This window comes from Molothrus aeneus, chromosome 4 (assembly GCF_037042795.1).
Source record: "Molothrus aeneus isolate 106 chromosome 4, BPBGC_Maene_1.0, whole genome shotgun sequence".
Taxonomy (NCBI): domain Eukaryota; kingdom Metazoa; phylum Chordata; class Aves; order Passeriformes; family Icteridae; genus Molothrus; species Molothrus aeneus.
The window spans coordinates 21,469,428-21,488,051 of NC_089649.1; the positions used below are offsets into that span (position 1 = coordinate 21,469,428).

Sequence of the window (18,624 nt, forward strand, 5' to 3'; positions counted from 1 at the left end):
GTGGGAAGCTGCATGGGAAGCTGCTTCATGAGCTGTGTCTGCTGGAGAGGGAGTAAAGGGAGAAGGAGGGAAAGGTTCATTTATTTGCTACCAAGATTCCTCCTCTGAGGCTGGCATGGTGGAAATTGCAAAACTGCAAGTGGGATTAATAATTCCATAAAAGACATGGCTGTAGGTACAATAATGGAGGGCAAGCGAGCCCATTATCTGGTCTGGCTGGCTATGAAAGATTTTTGCTCCAAGGCATCTGCTGTAATTGAAGATTTGGTTGGTCAAGCTGTAGAATACTTTTAGGATACAAGTGATGTGTGCTGTCATTGCTATGCAAGCTTATGTTTCCTTTCTCCTATTCTGAGCTGAATAGAATGTAACCTTCGGGTCAGTAATCAATGTGTGCATGATATGGACCTACATTTCAGGGGAAAAAAGGTATGAGGTGAAATGCAAAACTTCAGATCTTCCTGCTAGTTAGTTCTTTTCTGCTCTGCTTCCTCCAGCAGCAAAAGTAATGGTAGGTCTTGATTGTTCTGCATTGTTCCAAAGCACTAAAATCCAGAGGCAAAAAAAAAAAAAATAACATTACACACATGAACAGGTAGAGCCCTTGCTTATTGAAATGCAGAGGAGACCAGGAGACCTGATTAGGCAAATTTTGTGAGACAAGAATACAGCCAAGCTCCTGAAAAATGGCAACGTTACCAGAGAGATGCTTTTATTAAGAGAATAAACACTAAGTCCTCCTGCAGATTGTTATCCAGATTGAATGGTATTTGGTTCTTATCAAGACACTTCTGCAAAACATGGAAATCTCAGGTAGTGTGATCCTTCAAGCAAACACCATGCTGCTTAAAGCCTGATTCCGATCATGCAAAGTAGCCTGCAGCCCCTCTGGACACACACAGCAGTGGAAGGTGGGCAATAAACCATGAGTTCTTAACTTTCCTAAACAAGAGCACCTAGCAGGGTTTCTGTGCCAAACTTTTTCACCTCTCCACATTGCTGGTAGCCCTGGGAGAGCACGGGAAAGGATTTCAATCACTAGGCAGTTTTCCCGTTGGCAGAAAACCTACGGACACAGAGGTGGCAGCCTGGCATGCTGATGCCTTCCTGAAAGTAATCACTCAGTCTGGTGAAGAAGAGCAACTTCCTACCTTATCTCCCCATCCATAAGAGCAGCAGGGTTGCAGAAGGCAGCAGCAGCAGCACAGCCCATGGGTTTGTGCTGCACACAAATGGAGCAGAGCACTTCGCTCAGGCAGCTTCTTGCTTGCAAAGTTGTACTACTTTATCTTTCATAATCTTCTTTTAGGAGAGGTTAAAAGCCTTCTTTGGGGGATCTATAAAAGATCTGAATGCTTATGGAGGTAGAGATATTTATAATCTCATATCAGAGATGGAAGTCCTACCTGATGCAGGTTAGAAGGGAGAGTAGGCAGAGCAAGCCCCAAACCAGACAAGATGCCCTAAGCAATATTTCCAGGGTGTCCATCTCAGGCAGATCTGGTTGTAACCTGGGCCAGGCTTGTGTCAAAGGTTTTGCTCAGGTTTAAACATGCTCAGGTTTAACAGCACAAGTAGAATCTCTCAAGCCTCAAGGTGCTTTAGAATATAATAATAATATTAGAATGAGAAGTAGCATTTTTTTAAAGTATAGTCCAATCCACTCTTCAGTGCCTCTGGTAAATTCAGCGGGGACTCTTACAATTTCTAGGCAGAATTGTGTCTTTTCCTTAGGCTTCCCTGGATAGCCTCTATACTGCTGTGTGTATTTGAAGAGTGTTCCTTGGTATAATCTGAGGAAAGGCTTTAAAGAGGGAATGTATTTTGGGATATCTCTAGAAATGGTTCCTCTATGAAATACTTTTGCTTGGGAGAACAAATCAAAGTAATGAATTAAGTTTTGGAGTAATAATATATCCTACACAATAATCTTAAACATTTTTACTTTCATCATTCAAAGGATTGTCTGGAGAGGCTCCTCAGTACATCTCTAAATGTATAAGGTTGGTTATTGCATGTTCATGTACACAAGTAGTGGTTTCAGACCTCAGTGTTTTTAAAACCCTGTATGGGAATGAATCTGGGAAGCTTTCACTGCTGTAACCAAGTACCAAGAAGATAAAAGCATGTGAGGTATTTTTAAATGTCAGATTTCAGACACAAAGAGTATTACTGTGATTTGATCTTCAGACTCTGTATTTATTTGTCTAGCCTCTCCTATTTTATCAACAACTCTGTTCACCTTGGAGATAGCTATAAGCTATTGATTCACGGTCTCTAAAATCCAAATTATGATATTTAAGTCAAGATATGTAAATCATTCATTTAAATACTATCAAAAGGAAATTTTGACCATTTTGGTTTTAATTTTAAGGGCTTTAAAAAAGCACTGTACAAGCAGTTTAAAACATGAGAGAATCATCAGCCAAATATTTTTGCCATATTTGTTTAGGTAAATAGCAGATAAATGTCAAATATGCAAGGGCCACCTAGATCTCTTACTTTTAAAAAGAGCTGTTCTAGACTGTCACTTCAAGGGACTTAGTGTAGCTGATGTGTCTTGTGTTTCTCAAAGTATAGATGCAGGTAGTTTGGGTAAGAATGAGGCTTTGCACTGCCCGAAGCATGACCCCAAGCAAACATGATCATGCCCAGGTTCTTACAGTGAAATTAAAGATCTTTCCTGCACCTAATAACCCAAATATCACAGTATGCTCAAGGATGCTGCTGACATTTTCAAAGACCACCCAAGGTGTTGCCTTTCTGACTGCATATATGCTCTGGGTCTTCATGGGACTCCCTCTCTTTTCCTTTCCATTTCTCTTGAGTCTCTTCCACTTGCTCTCATTCTGCCTCTTATCAAGTCATTGGAGTCCAGTCTCGATATTAGCAAATACCATATTGTCATAGCTGGAATAAGTGCTTGACTTCTAAAGGTAGCCTAAACATATACAATATATAAAAATGAAGTTCACTAGTCACCACAGTTCTTAAGATCTTAAGATGTTAATAATTTTATTTTTAATGTAATTGCCTCTTAGCTGAAGACAAGGCTTGTGTGTTCATCCAGTGCTAGGTCAGGTCCAGTGAACTAGTTTATTTATCCTTCTCACAGCACATCAGCAGAGGGTCTAAACAGATTAGTTAAAGCTGCACCTTATGATCTAATTAAGAAAGAATAATTCCTTAAAAGAAAAGACAAATATTTTAGTATTTAATTTTTATGTTTTCTTTATGCAAACTTTTGGTGTTTGTCTTATTGCTTTGTGTCCAAAAAGTCTGAGAATGCACTTGGAAATAGTAATCAAGCCTAATAACTGTTGGCATCTCAGTCTTGGAAAAGAAAACAATAACAAAGTCAAACTAAAGTGTTTGTTTTCATTTTTTTCTTTCTCCTGCTAAGCAGGAGAACAGTTATTCACATGGCTTGTTATCCACGGGGCTTCTCAGGCAGGGGTCAGCTGACAAGTGACACTGGAGGAAATGTTCAGTGAGGTGAGAGCTGAGGGAGAAGACATCTAAGAGGTATGCAGTGGCTGAATGGGCATGTTCCAAGCTTTCCATTGTTGGTTAATCGAGGTTTGATCCAGAAAAATGCCACTTTTGTCACAGCCTATCCAGAAGGGTTGGAGCTCCCAGGTGTGCTCTATGTTGGACTCTGCCATCTGAAAGTTAATGATGAAACTCTGCTGACTTTGGACATTGGGGTTTCCTGACTTTGTGTGAAATTATTGGTTAATTTCAGATATGAGAGGAGCTCCTGAGTTACCTACATACTGCTTGGGACCTGCAACTCAAGTCCTCGAGTGGTATGCATGTAATCATAAATTCTGCTCGTAAAGCCACAATATCACCTCCAGTGTTGTAGGTGTAGAAAGAAGAAAGTGTAAATTTAGGACTGTCTCTCTGTCCTATGGCAGTCCCATGCATCACAGCTGATCTGTGGATCTGGGAGGCAGCTTTGGAAGCACGAGCAGTTAGAAAGACCCATTTCCCAGGGTGGGCAGGGCAGAGCTGTCCCAGTGGAGGGGAGCACAACAAAGCCTGCTCACTTCTTCTGCAGACTCCACGGGCTGTCCCTCCTCTTGCTTTTGGCTTATGGCAATGAAAGCAAGACGAAAATTAAGTCCAGGCCCAGTACTTCATGGGGCCATGAAGTACTGAAATTTTTATAAAGCTTAGTAACTGTCATTTTTCAAGTAATTTTCTAAAAGAGGGCTGGAATGTGGGTAGTGCACAGGAACCAATGTACCTTGAAAGTACATTTCTTTGTTTTAATAAGGCTGGCGGTGTACCGTGACTCACCATAATGAATTAATTTGGTGTTTACCATAACAGCACTGAGCTTAATGAACTTCTCATATTTATGCAACTGTCTGTAGATGTTCTCTTGTCATTTGGGATTCATAAATAAGTACTAATACTTTTATCGCTGCTTTCTCCTGAGCAGGAAAGTTCTTCACAGTGAAAGGCCATTAAAGCTCACTTCTATTTTTCTGTATAAAAAGTAAGCAGAAGATCTTTAATAACTTGATTTTTATCTTTATGTAGGTTTCTGAATTGTTAGTATGTACTCAGCAAAGCTGTTCAGCTTGAACAAAACTATTGTAGAGCCATCCTTATCAAATTCCACCAGTCATATAATAGATAGAGTTAATATCTCATTTTACTGCAGGTGCCATTTCATTTAAGGTTACCCTTCTGCGTTTGAAAGAGAGTATCCATGTAAGTTCAACAGATTTAAGTAAAAAGTTCTCTAAATTGAACAAAGTGATACTAATTTACGGCATCCAAGTGATGATTGCTACATCTTTGGAGGGTAATGGTTTGTTGCTGAACAAAGCAGAAGGTCTGCTGCTTTCTCTCTTTTAATATTGTTTGATATGCAAATCCTTAATGCTGAACAGCAGCTCTGGTTTACTACTGCTTCTTCTGTCATCTCTGGAAGGCAAGATGCTTATCCTTGTTTCTGCCTTCCTGCTGACAGCAGTGTGGTGCCGAGCACTGCTGAAGGGCACATCAGAAGGCGGCCACCTGCCTGCCCTCCTGGGCCTCCCTGGCTGAAATCTGGGCTGAAATCTGCTTGGAGTCCCTGCCACAAAACAGGCTTTGCAGCTGGACCCACGGGCACTCTTTTACTGGGTTAAGTGGTGGGAATGGGTGCAAAGGGAGCGCTGCTTCGTCTAATCTGGCAGCATTTGGCTGGCATACAACATTTCCTCTCATGGAGCCCATGATTGGCAGCTCATTAAAAAGCTGGCTTAAAAAAAATATCCACAGAGAAAAACAGAAAACAGTCTCTTCAGAACTGAAAATTCTCCCAGATATCAATATCTCTAGTTGAAGGAAGGGCTGGTATATCTGTATATGTAGATATAATGATCTCTTCTTCCTGGTGTTTTGTTCATTTTGCAAGCTCTCCCAACGTCACTTCATCCACTCAGGAGCCAGCACTGGCAGTGCTCCCCTCTTTTTTTCAGGTCAGGACAATGACTTCTGCCCTACACCTTCCCACTCATCCTTTTTATGGCTGACATATGATGCTATAAATCTCACAAATACGATTTATGGCATCAAAGTCAAGCCTTTGAGCACCAATGTGTGTCTCCCACCAGGCCTCAAGGATGAGGGCAAAATATGGAAACTCACCAGGTCTCAGTGAGACAGTGAGATACCACTGAGAGGGGAGAGGAGATGAAAAGGACTCCAAGAGTCTCCTACTTGCCTCTCTCCATTCTTATTTCCTGCTTCCTTCCCCATGAGGAAGCCAGCCAGGCTAAGCAGCAGCCATCCCTCTCTGGCACCACAGCCCCCAGCCAGCCTTCCAGGTGGCACCAGTGAGAGCTGCTCTGCTGCCAAGAGAGGAGCCTGCTTTGCCAAAACCTAAAGCTTGCTCAGGGAGATGCAACAGGAGCTGGCATCACTCCAGATATTGCAGTGAAAGATTTAGGCAGTTGCTTCACTGAAGTAAAAAACCCACAACCACTCCTGGTGGGTCCCTACCTATCTACTTTGATAATTGAAGGATGCTTACAAACCAGCTTTTATATCTTGCTTGAAGAGGAGAACCAAATTTTTTAGACTTTGTATCAGATTTTTGATAGAAAAGCTCCAGTGAGAAGGTTTTGCCAGAGGAATGATTTTTGCCTAACCACTGCAGAAGTTACCAGAGTTCTTGTCACTGCCTGATCCCATCTGCAAGCACTGAGTGCTCCCAAAGGTGACCCATGTGAGCCCCCCATGGGAGCCAGCACAAGGGCTGGGACCTTGGCTCAGGCTCCTGAGGCAGAGCCCACCAAGGTATTCAACTAAAGCATTTTTTTTTTTATTTACATTTTTCCCCCTCTTCAACAGTGGGCATTCATTACCTTGGCTCTGCAAATCTGCTCTCTGTAGCAGTCTGATCTGCTGACTAGAGCCAAGCACCTCATCCTTAGCACATCCTCATCCTTATCAGTGCCAGTGGAGAAGTTTCCCTCTGGACAACATGTTCCTGGTGCAGGAAGCTGATATTCAGTCACCTTTGACATCCCAGAACATACATTGGCATTTCCAATATCATTGTAAATGGCCTCTCATATCTCATGCTCACTGCTGATAGCTGAGAATGAAATTAGATCAAAAAAGGTGTTGTCACAGAGGTCTCAATTTCAGAGCATTTGTGACACCTCGCTATCACATTAAGTTGGGTTTTTTTATCTGTGGGTATTTTGGAGGAGTAATTCCATTTCACTGCCAGCAGCAAAGTATGTTACTAAGTGGAATCCACCTCTATTCCCATTGATTCATTAGGATTTGTTCACATCCCTGTTAGATTTGGAAAGCACAGGCAGCTCAGTTTTCTGTGTTTATATCCACAAGACATCACTGGGCACTGTGGATTCAGAGCCAAATCAGTTAAAGTGCACACAGACCCTTTCGTTTGTGCAGCTCAATAAATTTACGTCATTGCCTTGAAAAATGTAACTCTTATCACTTTGCTTGCTAAAGAAAAATATATTTAAGACCTGCACTCTGTCTGTAAGCAAGTTTTAAAGGTCATGTTTTTTGGACAAATCGGATTATTTCAATATATGGGCTTCTTTTGTAAGCTTTTTAAGACTATGGTATTTCAAAACATTAGGAACTCATGCACCCTGCTTATTAATTTCCACTGGCTTATGTCTCACAGTACTACTCTGTACTAATAAACAGGTTCAAAAGAGCCAAAGCCATTGAGGAAAAAGTTCAGTTGTAAAAATCTGGGACTAGGAAGGAGAGGCACTTGCTGGAATTAAAGCATTGGAAGATCATTATCATTCAGAGCATTTAGTTAATGCCTTATTACTTTAGTCATTTATTAAATTTGAAAATCAAATAACGAAGTGATTGTAGTGTCTGCCACCCAATAGGTACGTCTGATTAGCGTATCGGGGAAGCCACCAGGCGCTGCGGCAAATCCACGTATTTTTATGGAAAGAGTGCCATCGTGTGGGAGCCTCCTTGCAGCACGCAGGGATAGCAGAACCCGTGGAGCCTCCCTTCCTCCTTTGTTTTCCCTGGAATTTCCATAAAAGCACAATTTTCGTTTCTGGCAGTGAGCTACAAAGATAGCAACTTTCATAACTAGGAACGGGTTAGAAGTATTAAATCTCCTTAATATGTTAACTATTCTTTTGATTCCATAAACAGGTGAGTTCTGAAATGGAGTGTTTCTGAAGCCTAAAACAGAACAGAAGCAGGATCTCCCTCTTTCTCTGCATGCCATTAACATAGTTAGTGCTCTTATCATCTCTCTCAATATATATTGTATCCCTCAACATCTGTTTGCAGCTGCAGTTTTAACATGGCTTGTTATAAGCTTTCCACTTCTTGAGCTCTCCCTTATAATAATACCAATACTATCCCCAATTTCTACTTCCATGTTTTATGTTTTCCTTTAAAGAATTGAACTTATATGTTACATCCATAAAGAAAATTGCCAATAATTACCAGGGGTACAATTAGGGATAAATCTCCGTTAAGGAACAAGCCAAAGCTCAGTGTCTTTATGCAAATGCCTTTTGTTAAAAAGATGTCTTGTGTAATCAGGAATTATACTGACAAGTGAAGAATCATTTAATTAATGAGAATAGAGCAATCATTTGGATGGTTCATTCTATTCCTGACTGAATAAAAGAGAGAAAATCACCCTGCTCAGGGATTAGAGCCACTGTTGGAAGAAATAAACCCCATGGATGTTGTTCTGTTACTGCCTTGGGAAGATAGTACAGTAATTCCTAAATATAAAACTACATATGTTTGGATTAGGCATTGAAAATTAATTTTCTGTTACTCCACAAGAACTTATACAAAAGGGTTCTGTTTATGCTGGCTGTCTGTTCCTGCTGACCTCGCAGAATGGAATATTTGGGCCAAAATACTCGCCTAGATCCTAGCACAGGATTCCAGGGCAGTGAGAACCAGAATTATGGTGAGTTTTTTCCATAAGGACTGTATGGCATGATCCAGGGTGGGGTATGGACCCTGTTTGCAATTGCAGAGCAGTAATCTGGTCTCCAGTTCAGCCCCTTGTTTGGAGCAGGTCAATTTGCCCTGGGTCTTTCCCTCTGGGTCTTTGAATTTCACCGGGGTGGTGATGCCATAAATTCTCTGTTCCATTGTTTGACCTCTCTGATTCTCCTCTTATCTGGTTGGAATTTCTTATCTTCCAGTTTATCCTAGTTGCATCTCCTCCTGTCACTGGGTCTCTACACACTCCCAAGAGGCAGCTGCAGGCAGCAATGGCAGCAGTCCTGCCTGCGATGCCATCCCTCCAAAGCTCATCTCAACATGGGTGACTCATAACAGCTATTCAGTCTCTTGCAACAAACCAGATTATCTTCCCATCCTTGAGATACTCCTGCTCCATCAGAAAGCTTCAGAATGAGGCTTCCCTAAGATGTATCTGGGTTTGGGAGAAGTCAAAATGTAGTCCAGGCAACTCTGACCTTGAATACCTTTCTCCAGGGTGGGACCTTGAGCAATGTACTGTCAGCAGGCATTGCACAGAATTTGTCCCACTTCTTACAAACTCAAAGCTACATGAACAAGGTGATTCTGACATCCCTAAGGACTCATGTGCCACCTGTGATCTGTCCTTTTAGGGCACTGTTCCCTCTGGGACAGCACAGGGGTGACCAAGCTGCTCCCCTCTGAACAGGTCATGATCCCAGCCACCAGACATAGTACTAGGTGGGAAGTGGGAGCTCCCTCCAGACCTGGGATTTCAGCCACTGGTGGCTGTGTCAAGCTCCTTGTTCCTGGCAAGACCACAGCACAAGTATGTGGCCATTTGGATGTGCCATAGCAAATCAAGTGGCCTCAAGGGCACAACTACCAGTTGAAGCAGCATCAGAGTCACCTCTGCACAGAGCAGCTGCCCTGTGGGCCCCAGGTACATTCAAGATCTCTTTTGAGGCTGATGCAGATCACTGCACTGAGCTGTTGTGGTAGCCCTGAGACAGTGGGAGAGCTTTCCTTCCTCCTGCACTACAGTCTCTCTGGTAGCAACATCCCAGACCTCTGCTGGTTTGTGTGCACTTGGTCTTTTTTGCATGCTGTGTCAAATGATTGCAGTAGTAATTGTTTGCCTTCCAACACTGAAATGAAAAACAAATTCATTACATGAAGGAAAAATTTTCTATTATTTTATTCTTTTTAGGTGTAATCATTGAATTGTTTATCTTGGATAACCAGGGGCATCCAGCTGTTACTCTAGTCATTTCCAGATGCTTTAAAAAAACCAAAAAACTAAAAAACTATCTCCTCAGAAATAAATGGAGTAAATATGAAAATATTCTTCCAAACAAAATTCTCATTTCTCAAACATTTCATCCCACAAGAAGTCTAGTTAAATATGTTGTCCTTGCAAGCTGCCCAGGAAATATTTGGCGGGAGGCTGGGTGTGTAGGTCCAAGGACAAGTGAATTCCACAGCAAGGAACCTTCCTGTGGAACCACTTATCATCAGGTTGCATTCTGACATCAAGCAAGACTGCTTTAGGTCATCACTGGCTGCAATAAGATGGCTTTGCTCTCTCTCCAAAGCAGCAAATGTAGGTAACCCGATAAAGATCAGTTTGCAACAATGTCGTGTGTAATGTGGTAAATCTGAAATGTATATTCCTTCTGATTTTTTTTAATTGAAATGTCTCTCATCCAATGATTAGGATGCAAAATATTGTCAGATATCTAATGGACTATGAAAGTCAGTTGCCCTAGACTAGTAAAATACATGAAGTAAAGCATTTTCATTGAGTTTGTTAAAAGAAGGAGAGAGAGATTTGAGTGTGCTTTGCTGTATCTGGAGTGGCACATAGATACCCATATGCTCAGCCTAACAGGAAAGCCCACACGCAAGCTTTCTTTTTCTGGCTAAATCAGTCTGTGCAGGTTCATCTGCTGCTTGGCTTTCCAAGACACGTGGGGAGGTTGCAGGCAGTCTGATTTACACACTCTCAGGTGCTGCTGCCCCACTGTAACCCCTGCCTCTGTGCTTTCTCCCCAAGGATTTTGGAGCTGCAGCAGAATGGCGACATGGATGTGCTGAAGCATAAGTGGTGGCCGAAGAACGGTCAGTGTGATCTTTACTCATCTGTGGATACCAAACAGAAAGGAGGTGCCCTGGACATAAAAAGTTTTGCAGGTGTTTTCTGCATCCTCGCTGCAGGGATTGTCCTATCCTGTTTCATTGCAATGTTGGAAACGTGGTGGAATAAAAGGAAAGGCTCCCGGGTTCCATCAAAAGAGGTATTAGACCCTCCATTTCTCCTGGGGAATTTTCATGCACCCTAAAGATTGTTGCCTTGACTTTATAGCACTAGAGAGGGTGGGGAATCAAATTCAGAGATACTTCATTAGCTTCCTGATTTTTTAACATAAATGATGTTCCTCAAAATCTTTCCGGCTATTCTTTCTAGAAAAGCTTGCATAAAAATAAATGTATATTGATGATGTATAAAAATGCAACTATTCTGAGTAAAACACAATTGTTACTTGTGGAATAGTACATTATTAATACATCAATATTCAGTTCATTGTTCCCATTGGTGACAGCTAATTCTCACTAGGTGTCTTGGCTTCTTCTTGAAAAATATGTCCCCTAAGCTCAGTGGCTGAGTCATTCAAAATACATTTGCAAAATTTGCCCCTTAAATCAGCTGTTAGCTTCTTGAATAAGCTTGTGCCCATTTTCAGAAACATTAAGCTCTTGAGACTTCCATGAACTTCAGTTCTTTTGATTTCATCTGAAGTCCAGGGAAGCAAGACTACATTACATTTTTCAGGTTCAGGCCAGACATTTTTTTGAAACCTGGTACAGGCTTGCTTCAGAAAATCTTGTACAGATGCCACAGAGAAATATGTTATTTTACACCTGAGATGAGTTTGCTTCTACACCTGCATGTGTAATGCTTTCCTTCCTGTGGTAATCTACCTGTCCCTCTACCAGCCATCTGAGCCTTGTGCAACTTTGCACCAAATTACTTTTATTCATAATTAACTTTTTGCCTCTACAAAATGCTAAAAAGAAAATTAGGGACAAAATGATTTATTAAAATATCCTTGGAAGCAACACCCAAACTTAAACCTAAATAAGAGCATAAATGTAGCACTATCAAAACCAGCTTTTTTGTCTGTGTAGCTCAGGCACATCTGTGTCACTTGTGGGGTATTGATGTTAATTTGTGTGCAGTGGTCTTGCCTTCTCTGCAGTTTCTCCATTGTGTTTATTCCTGCTAATCTAATGCTGTCTAATCAGGCAGGATTAATTACACCACCTAATTAGACAACATTGGCACTGATGTTAAAATACATTTAATCTTTTCTTGCCTGTTTTAATTCCCAAGCTTTTTTTTTCTTTTTTCTTTGTTTCTTTTTCTTTTCTTTTTTGTTCAAGATCTGGACCGGACCATTATTAAAAGGAAAAAAAAAAAGGAATCTCTAGAATTTAAATTGGGTTTCTCAGGAATGGAAACCATGTAGTTTCACCTGGTAAATTATTTTAAAACACTAAAATTTACTTGATTGTTGTTTACCCAAATATTCAGAACTTAACACTTTATATTTATCTGGTGCAAAACATGAAAATCAATAACAAAGGAAAAGAAAAACATGCCAACACAGATATTTTACACAAGTATAAAATTTTCTATTTCAATTTTCAAATGCTGAGAAATTCAAGTGTGTACTTTCCACAAATGGTATAATTTGGCCTCCTTGATCTTTATTATATGGTCATTAGCTTAGCATTTAAACACTCATCTCAACATTAAATTGAAAAGCTTGGCTCAAAACTGAGTTTAACATGGACATATGTGCTGAATGTCCCCATTATCCTGGATGTGGGGGTCATTCAGCAAAGAAATACATTTTAACTAACTTTCTTAAAATTCATTTTAGCTTCCATGAAATCCATTGGCTCTTCCAGGCCACTAGTCCAGAATCGGGGGTCAGATTGGGCCAGTTTGTGGTCAGCAAGCCAACCCTTTTTCCTGGTGGCTGCCATCTTGTGCTCCAGAATGCAAGCATTTATACTGAAAAAAAATTGTCTAATGGTTGCGAAGATAACATTTCGGTCGCGTGCCAGAAGTAACCCATTCACTGATGTCTGCCTGAGTCTGCAGACAGCCTTAAACAGTAGCTCTGAGAGAAGTATGAACCGCCCCAGTAATCTCAATGGGATGTTGACTCTGAAGCCTGATGATAATTTAAATGTGAAAACTGCTGAATATTTCACTACTGATCACACAAGAGAGAAGAGGAAAGATCATATTATGGAGATATGCACAATCTTACTGTGAGTGGGTCTCATTTTGGTGTATCGATTGGGTGGAGATTGGGTTGTGGGCTAAGCATGGGAGATTATCACCGCTTATATCTTTTCACTGGTCTGACCCTAGCCCCAAATGCATCTCTGTAAAAGAAAAAGGACTACTTTGAGTTACTCTTAGAGGCTCAGAAACAATGAAATTCCAATCTTTTCCCAATTGGCACTTTAAATTACAAAGTATTTGTATGTTTGGTTTTTTTTTTCAAAATTAAAAACAAACAAACAAAAAAGAAACCAGAAAAAAAAAAAAGGAAAATATTTAGGACTGTCCCTCAGAGACATAGTCATGACTTGCACACGCTAATCGAGCCTCTGTATATTTATTTAGCTTCTGATGTGGCCCCAGTTCTCCTGCATCCATATGCAGCTCCAAATTTTTTGAGGAGATAGCGTTTGGTGAATGCGTTTGGATTTGATGTCACCTGTGTGGTTGTTATGTGCATCCATGTCTATGTCCACCTGTGAATAAACAATAGACAGAAAGCTAAGTCCGAGGAATGAGCACTGCATTTTTTCCTTCCTGTGATGAGCTCAAACCAACGCCCTTGTGGTCAGTGATCATCCAGTCCCTGGGAGATCCCTGATGCCCTATTCCCTTCCCCTTTTCCCGGGTTTGTCTCCCTGTCCCTGCCCTCCGAGGGTGCAGTCCTGGAGGGGAGCTGGCCTCTCAGTCTCCTTCCAGTCGGGCTCTGTGTTCAGCGTGGTGCCAGCGCAAATGTTCAGTGATCCATTCTGCTAAGTAGATGAACTCCTGCAGTTTGTTCTAGGTGTGGACTGAGTGCTTGACTTCATTCCTAGAGAAAGGAGGGATCTCAAGCCTATTCGGTATACTAGGAGTCTTGCCATTGATTCAGGGAGCTCTGGATCAAGCCAGTCAATGAATTTCAGTAATCAAGGCTGGAAGTCATCAGTGCACATCTATCGGCTGCCTAATTATCCTCTGTGAGGTCCTAGAGTGGGAGATATTTCTAGTGGCCTGGAAGAGCCAGTAAATTTCACAGAGATTAAGGTAAATTTTAAGGTTAGTTGAAATTGATTTTTGTTCTGAATGAGCTGCACTACTTAGACTGAGGGAATATCCCTGTCCGTGTGTACTTAATGCTGCTTTGAATTAAGCTTTGCAGTTCAGCAGAAATATGTATGTACAACACAGGTGATTTATTGGGTCACCTAGGGCTTTCTCCTCTTTTTTAACTTCTATGCATTTAAATTCTCAATTATAACAAACAAACCTGTTTTAATGAGTCTCTCTCTGGGAAGAGAGATTTAAGAAGAAAAAGGGACAGAGGTAAGAGAAGCAATGATATATTATAATAAATACATCAGGCTGCCTTCTCTTCTCACCCACAAAAGTATAATTCCATCAGAATAGATGGAATTTCTTCTTTGTAGGTGAGGAGATAATTAATCCCTCTGTTGGCATTGTAATTTAAAATTGCCTGGTGTACTCCTTTCTGTTCGATGTCAATGAGTCACCAGTGCTTGGGTTTTTTTCTCTGTATGTTCAGCTTTTCTGTACCACAATTTACATTACAAAGGCAAAAAGGAACCTGAGAAGTTTCTAGCCCTTCCTTTAACCCTGAGAGGATGACAAAGATGGCAACCTGATCCCTCAGAGCCTCCCATGTTGACATCCAAATTTAGTTCTCATTGCGGAGTTGAAGAACTGGCATCATTCCAGGCATTTGAGATTATGCAGTTTACTTTTATTCAGCTGTTGCTAGTCTAACCCACCTAGCTCCGAGCTTGCCTTTTCCTGAAAATCCACCAGTGCTGCTTTGAGTTTTGTTGTTTGGATCCAGGGTTTGAAGGTAGCTGTGGTGTAAGGGTCTGCCTCAGTTTGGCTTTGCCCATCTGGCTTTAGGCAGTGGGGGAGCTCGCTGGTGACACTCAGGACACCGTCAGCCAAGAGCCAGCTCTAGTCAGTTGTGCCTTGCGCTCCCCGAGCAGTGCTGATCACCCTGTGAAACTTCAGCCCAGCACAAATGGCGATGGTGAGTGGTGCCTCTTGTTTTTCTCATTCCCTAGGATGACAAGGAGATCGACCTGGAGCACCTCCACAGGCGCGTGAACAGCCTCTGCACAGACGACGACAGTCCCCATAAACAGTTCTCCACCTCATCGATTGACTTGACCCCGCTGGACATTGACACTTTACCCACACGTCAGGCACTGGAGCAAATCAGTGACTTCAGGAACACTCATATCACCACAACCACCTTCATACCAGAGCAGATCCAGACTCTGAGCCGCACGCTGTCTGCTAAAGCCGCCTCGGGATTCTCCTTCGGCAGCGTGCCCGAGCACCGAACTGGCCCTTTCAGGCACAGGGCACCCAACGGGGGCTTTTTCAGAAGCCCCATCAAAACAATGTCATCTATCCCTTACCAACCAACTCCCACCCTGGGCCTGAATATTGGTAGCGACCCAGACCGAGGCACCTCCATCTGAGCATCAGAACGAGTTTCTTCACTGTTTCTTATTTAGGACTCCCTTTGCAAGGAGCAGCTGTAATATTGTGGGACTAACATGGATGTAACCTTTCTTCTTTTCCTTATTTTTGGGTTTTGAGGGCTGTGGTTTGGGTTGGTTTTTTGGTTTTTGTTTTGTTTTGTTTTGTTTGAGGGTTATTTTCTCTTCAGAGGTTGTTCTGGGTTTTGGTTTTTTTTGGTTTTTTTTTTTCCTTTATTTTATTTAAGAATCAGAATTATTAGTAGCAACTCTTCCTCCTCCTCTTCTCTGCTTTCACAGTCTGGTTTCTTCTGCCTCCCCTTATTCTCTGTACTACTTGAATCACTTATTCTTCGGTTTATCACCATGTTAGGTTTTGGTTACTTCAGGCTTTTCATATACTTTAAATATAGGAAGCAACCAGCGATTGATGCATAGGAATACCCTGAGGATTACTTTACAGAAGGGCATTTGCTCCTCCTCCCCCACTGCCTTTTCTTACTATAATTGCAATAACTGAAGTATTTTTCATGTACTCTGCTGCATCCAGTCAGCGCTCCACTGCTGTGCGTCCTTTTAACTGTGGACCAAAGGCAAACCCTGCAGTTTGAAAAATGGAAAATTAAAAAAAAAAGGTAAAAAGACAAAAAAAAAAAAAACAGGAAAAAAAAAAGAAAGGAAAACAAATGAAGTTTAAAGATCATTTAGGCCCCATAATATAAGAATGCAATTTTGTAGGATTACAAAAAGCCATTACTATGCCAGTAAAGACTACAGTTAAATCTACTTTTGCACTGCAACAGTGCATATGACCTTTATGTGATTGTACAGTGTTAAAAGTTTTTCTTATGTACAGTAAACTGTATCATATGGCAGAAGCCTCTGTTGTGTTAAATAAATTAATATCTCATACACACACATATATATATACACACATATATACACACATGTATGTGTATATATATATATATACACATGTATATATAGCTATAAAATGGCAGCCGTTGCTATTGCAATTCATTTAATAAAGCTTTAGTAAAAATGTGTTGTATACAGAGAGATGTACAGTGCAGGGTGTCTTTTCATTTAGAAAAGACAGGTTGCTTTAACATTATTCTGACTTGCATCGTTTGCCAACAGAGCATATTTTATACTTTTCTATTAGAGCATCCAGGGCAATTTAACATTTGTACCTAGATGTAACTCCTTTGGTTAGGTTTTGCATTGGCTTTTGAGCATTCTATAAGGCTAATCTTGATAATTTTCCTTTTAATTAACTAAACAAATGGAACTCTCTCTTAGGTATACCATGTTCGTGAACAACTGATATAGCTCTAGAGCAGTTAAACATGGATCAAAGGTCAATAAATCCTTTTCCAAGTCAGCACAGTTAATCAATACAATAATGGCATGAGTGGAGGAAAAAAAAAGCCCTCAAGATACACAGATGTGGCCTTAATTATAATCACGTATTGTTCTAAGGGGAAAAAATATGAACAGGCACCCAGTTTAACCCTTTCTATGTTAAGTTAGATTTAGAGGAGCTATGTATTTTTTACATTAGTGCCAACTGTATAAAGCAAGAAAAAGAACAGCAGTGAGAGCAAAACCGGTGCCCACTTTGGCACCAGCTTTTTCAAGTAACACTGTTACCTGTTAGAAATGTAGGAAGAGCTTTCAATTTGTAATCCTTAAACTAAAAATGCGGTTAAGTAGAAAGCAAGCAGTTTATCCTGTGAGTTTTTTGGTTTGGTTTTCTTTTTAATGCAACCATACACTTATTTTAATCTAACTCATTCTTTGGCTAAGATTAATAGGAATCAGCCTATGTGATTTGCTTTAGGATAAATTAAAAGTTATATTCTTCAGATCTATTCTATTTTGATGCTAATTCTGTTCTGGGGGAGCATCTTGTACTGTCACTGTTTTTTGTACTAAATCTTCAAATATTGTCTACTGTGTAAGGCAGAACGAATTCTTATCGTGCAAAAGGCCATTTTGTTTCCAGGGTAGCAAGTGTCTAAAAGCATGCACAACTTGCTTCCCCCTTGTAACATTCATGAACTCATCCACACTTCAGAGTAAAAGAAAAAAGAGAAAAGAAAAAAAAAAGAAAATTTCTTTCCAACAAGCTACGTAGGGACATACCAGATGTTGCAGTGATTTTAGCTATTAAAAAACCTGTTAACCATGTACGATATTTAAAATAGGCCTATTTTGATGTGTTGCCTATTATACAGATACACAAAACACTTTTTGGAGGCCTCAGTTACAAGTGGCAGAGCTTTCTGTGTATAATTTGTCTAAATAATTTGTCTAATAAAATTGTTTTCTAAACTTGCGTTTCCTCCTGTGCAATTGCTGAGTGCTGTGGGATTTTCAGCCTGTGGCAAGGCAATGTACTCGTGGATTTGCTGCACTGCTACTGAAGGGTTTTAGCCCATGGAGATGGGATGAGCTCCTCAGCTGCTGTGAGTCAGCTCAGTGAAGAACATCTATGGAAAACACCAAGGTTGACCATGTTTATCAATGTCAGGCTTAGAGTTCAGAGAGCATTTATGAACAGCATTTTGGAGAATAAGTTTAGAGCTCCTTAGCACTGACATGTACAGGACATCATTTTTAGAAATACTGCATCCCACTTTCATCTGTTTTCGTATAATGTAGGAGTTTTCTTGGAGCATGGCCTTTATTTTTATAGAATCACTTTTTGCCATCTTTATTTGCACAGAGGTTAATTTTCTCTGGTACTGGGCAGATATTGCCTAAAACAAAAGTTTTAGGGTGAGAGAAGGTAGGCCATATTTCATTCATGATGGCTTTCTCAGTCTCTCTCTAAGTTTCATTAACATTTTAAACTAATGACCTAGTCATTAGCAAGCTGTGCTGCAATAACATCAGCCATGACAATTTAACTTGCGCATCCAAAGTTTATCTCCTGCCTTTTTACATTCAATGTGTTTTATTCACTTAAATAATATTCCTCATCTGTTACAATTTTCTGTTAGGCTTAGCAGGCATTCAGGAGATCATTCACCTAAGTAGAAGCAACATTATATTCCCAAACAGGGAAGACATTTTAAGATCTGGGTTTACTTCTCATTACCCTACTTTGATCTGATTGGACATAAATTGTATTTATCTTCCCCTGAGTCAGGGGACACACTCACAGACACACCTCTAGAGCTAGGTAGTTTTACAGATATGCCAGATGTAGTCTCTATAATGGGCTACATCATGGTGAACCCTATGTGACACTTCCCTTTCTTTTCAAACAAATTCCAGGGAAGTGATAGTGTTAAAGACTGTCAAGGGCTTCTGCTG

The 18,624-nt window shown here is 40.7% G+C and overlaps 1 protein-coding gene across 4 annotated transcripts in view; it reads left to right on the forward strand.

The window, feature by feature from the left end:
• The window catches only part of GRID2 (glutamate ionotropic receptor delta type subunit 2), a 684,189-nt gene extending 666,552 nt beyond the window's left edge, over positions 1 to 17,637 (forward strand). Inside the window, exons 15-17 of one of the 4 annotated variants that reach the window (XR_010783485.1) lie at positions 10,529 to 10,769; positions 12,420 to 13,870; positions 14,878 to 14,990. Coding sequence is in view for 2 of the 4 variants with exons in the window: in XM_066548056.1 (XP_066404153.1) it covers positions 10,529 to 10,769; positions 14,878 to 15,300 (664 nt within the window). In the remaining 2 variants the exon portion in view is untranslated. Of the gene's footprint in view, positions 1 to 10,528; positions 10,770 to 12,419; positions 13,871 to 14,877 lie in introns of all 4 variants that reach the window. The other 3 variants (XR_010783484.1, XM_066548056.1, XM_066548057.1) reach the window with 3 other exon arrangements.
• The last annotated feature ends 987 nt before the right edge of the window (positions 17,638 to 18,624 follow it).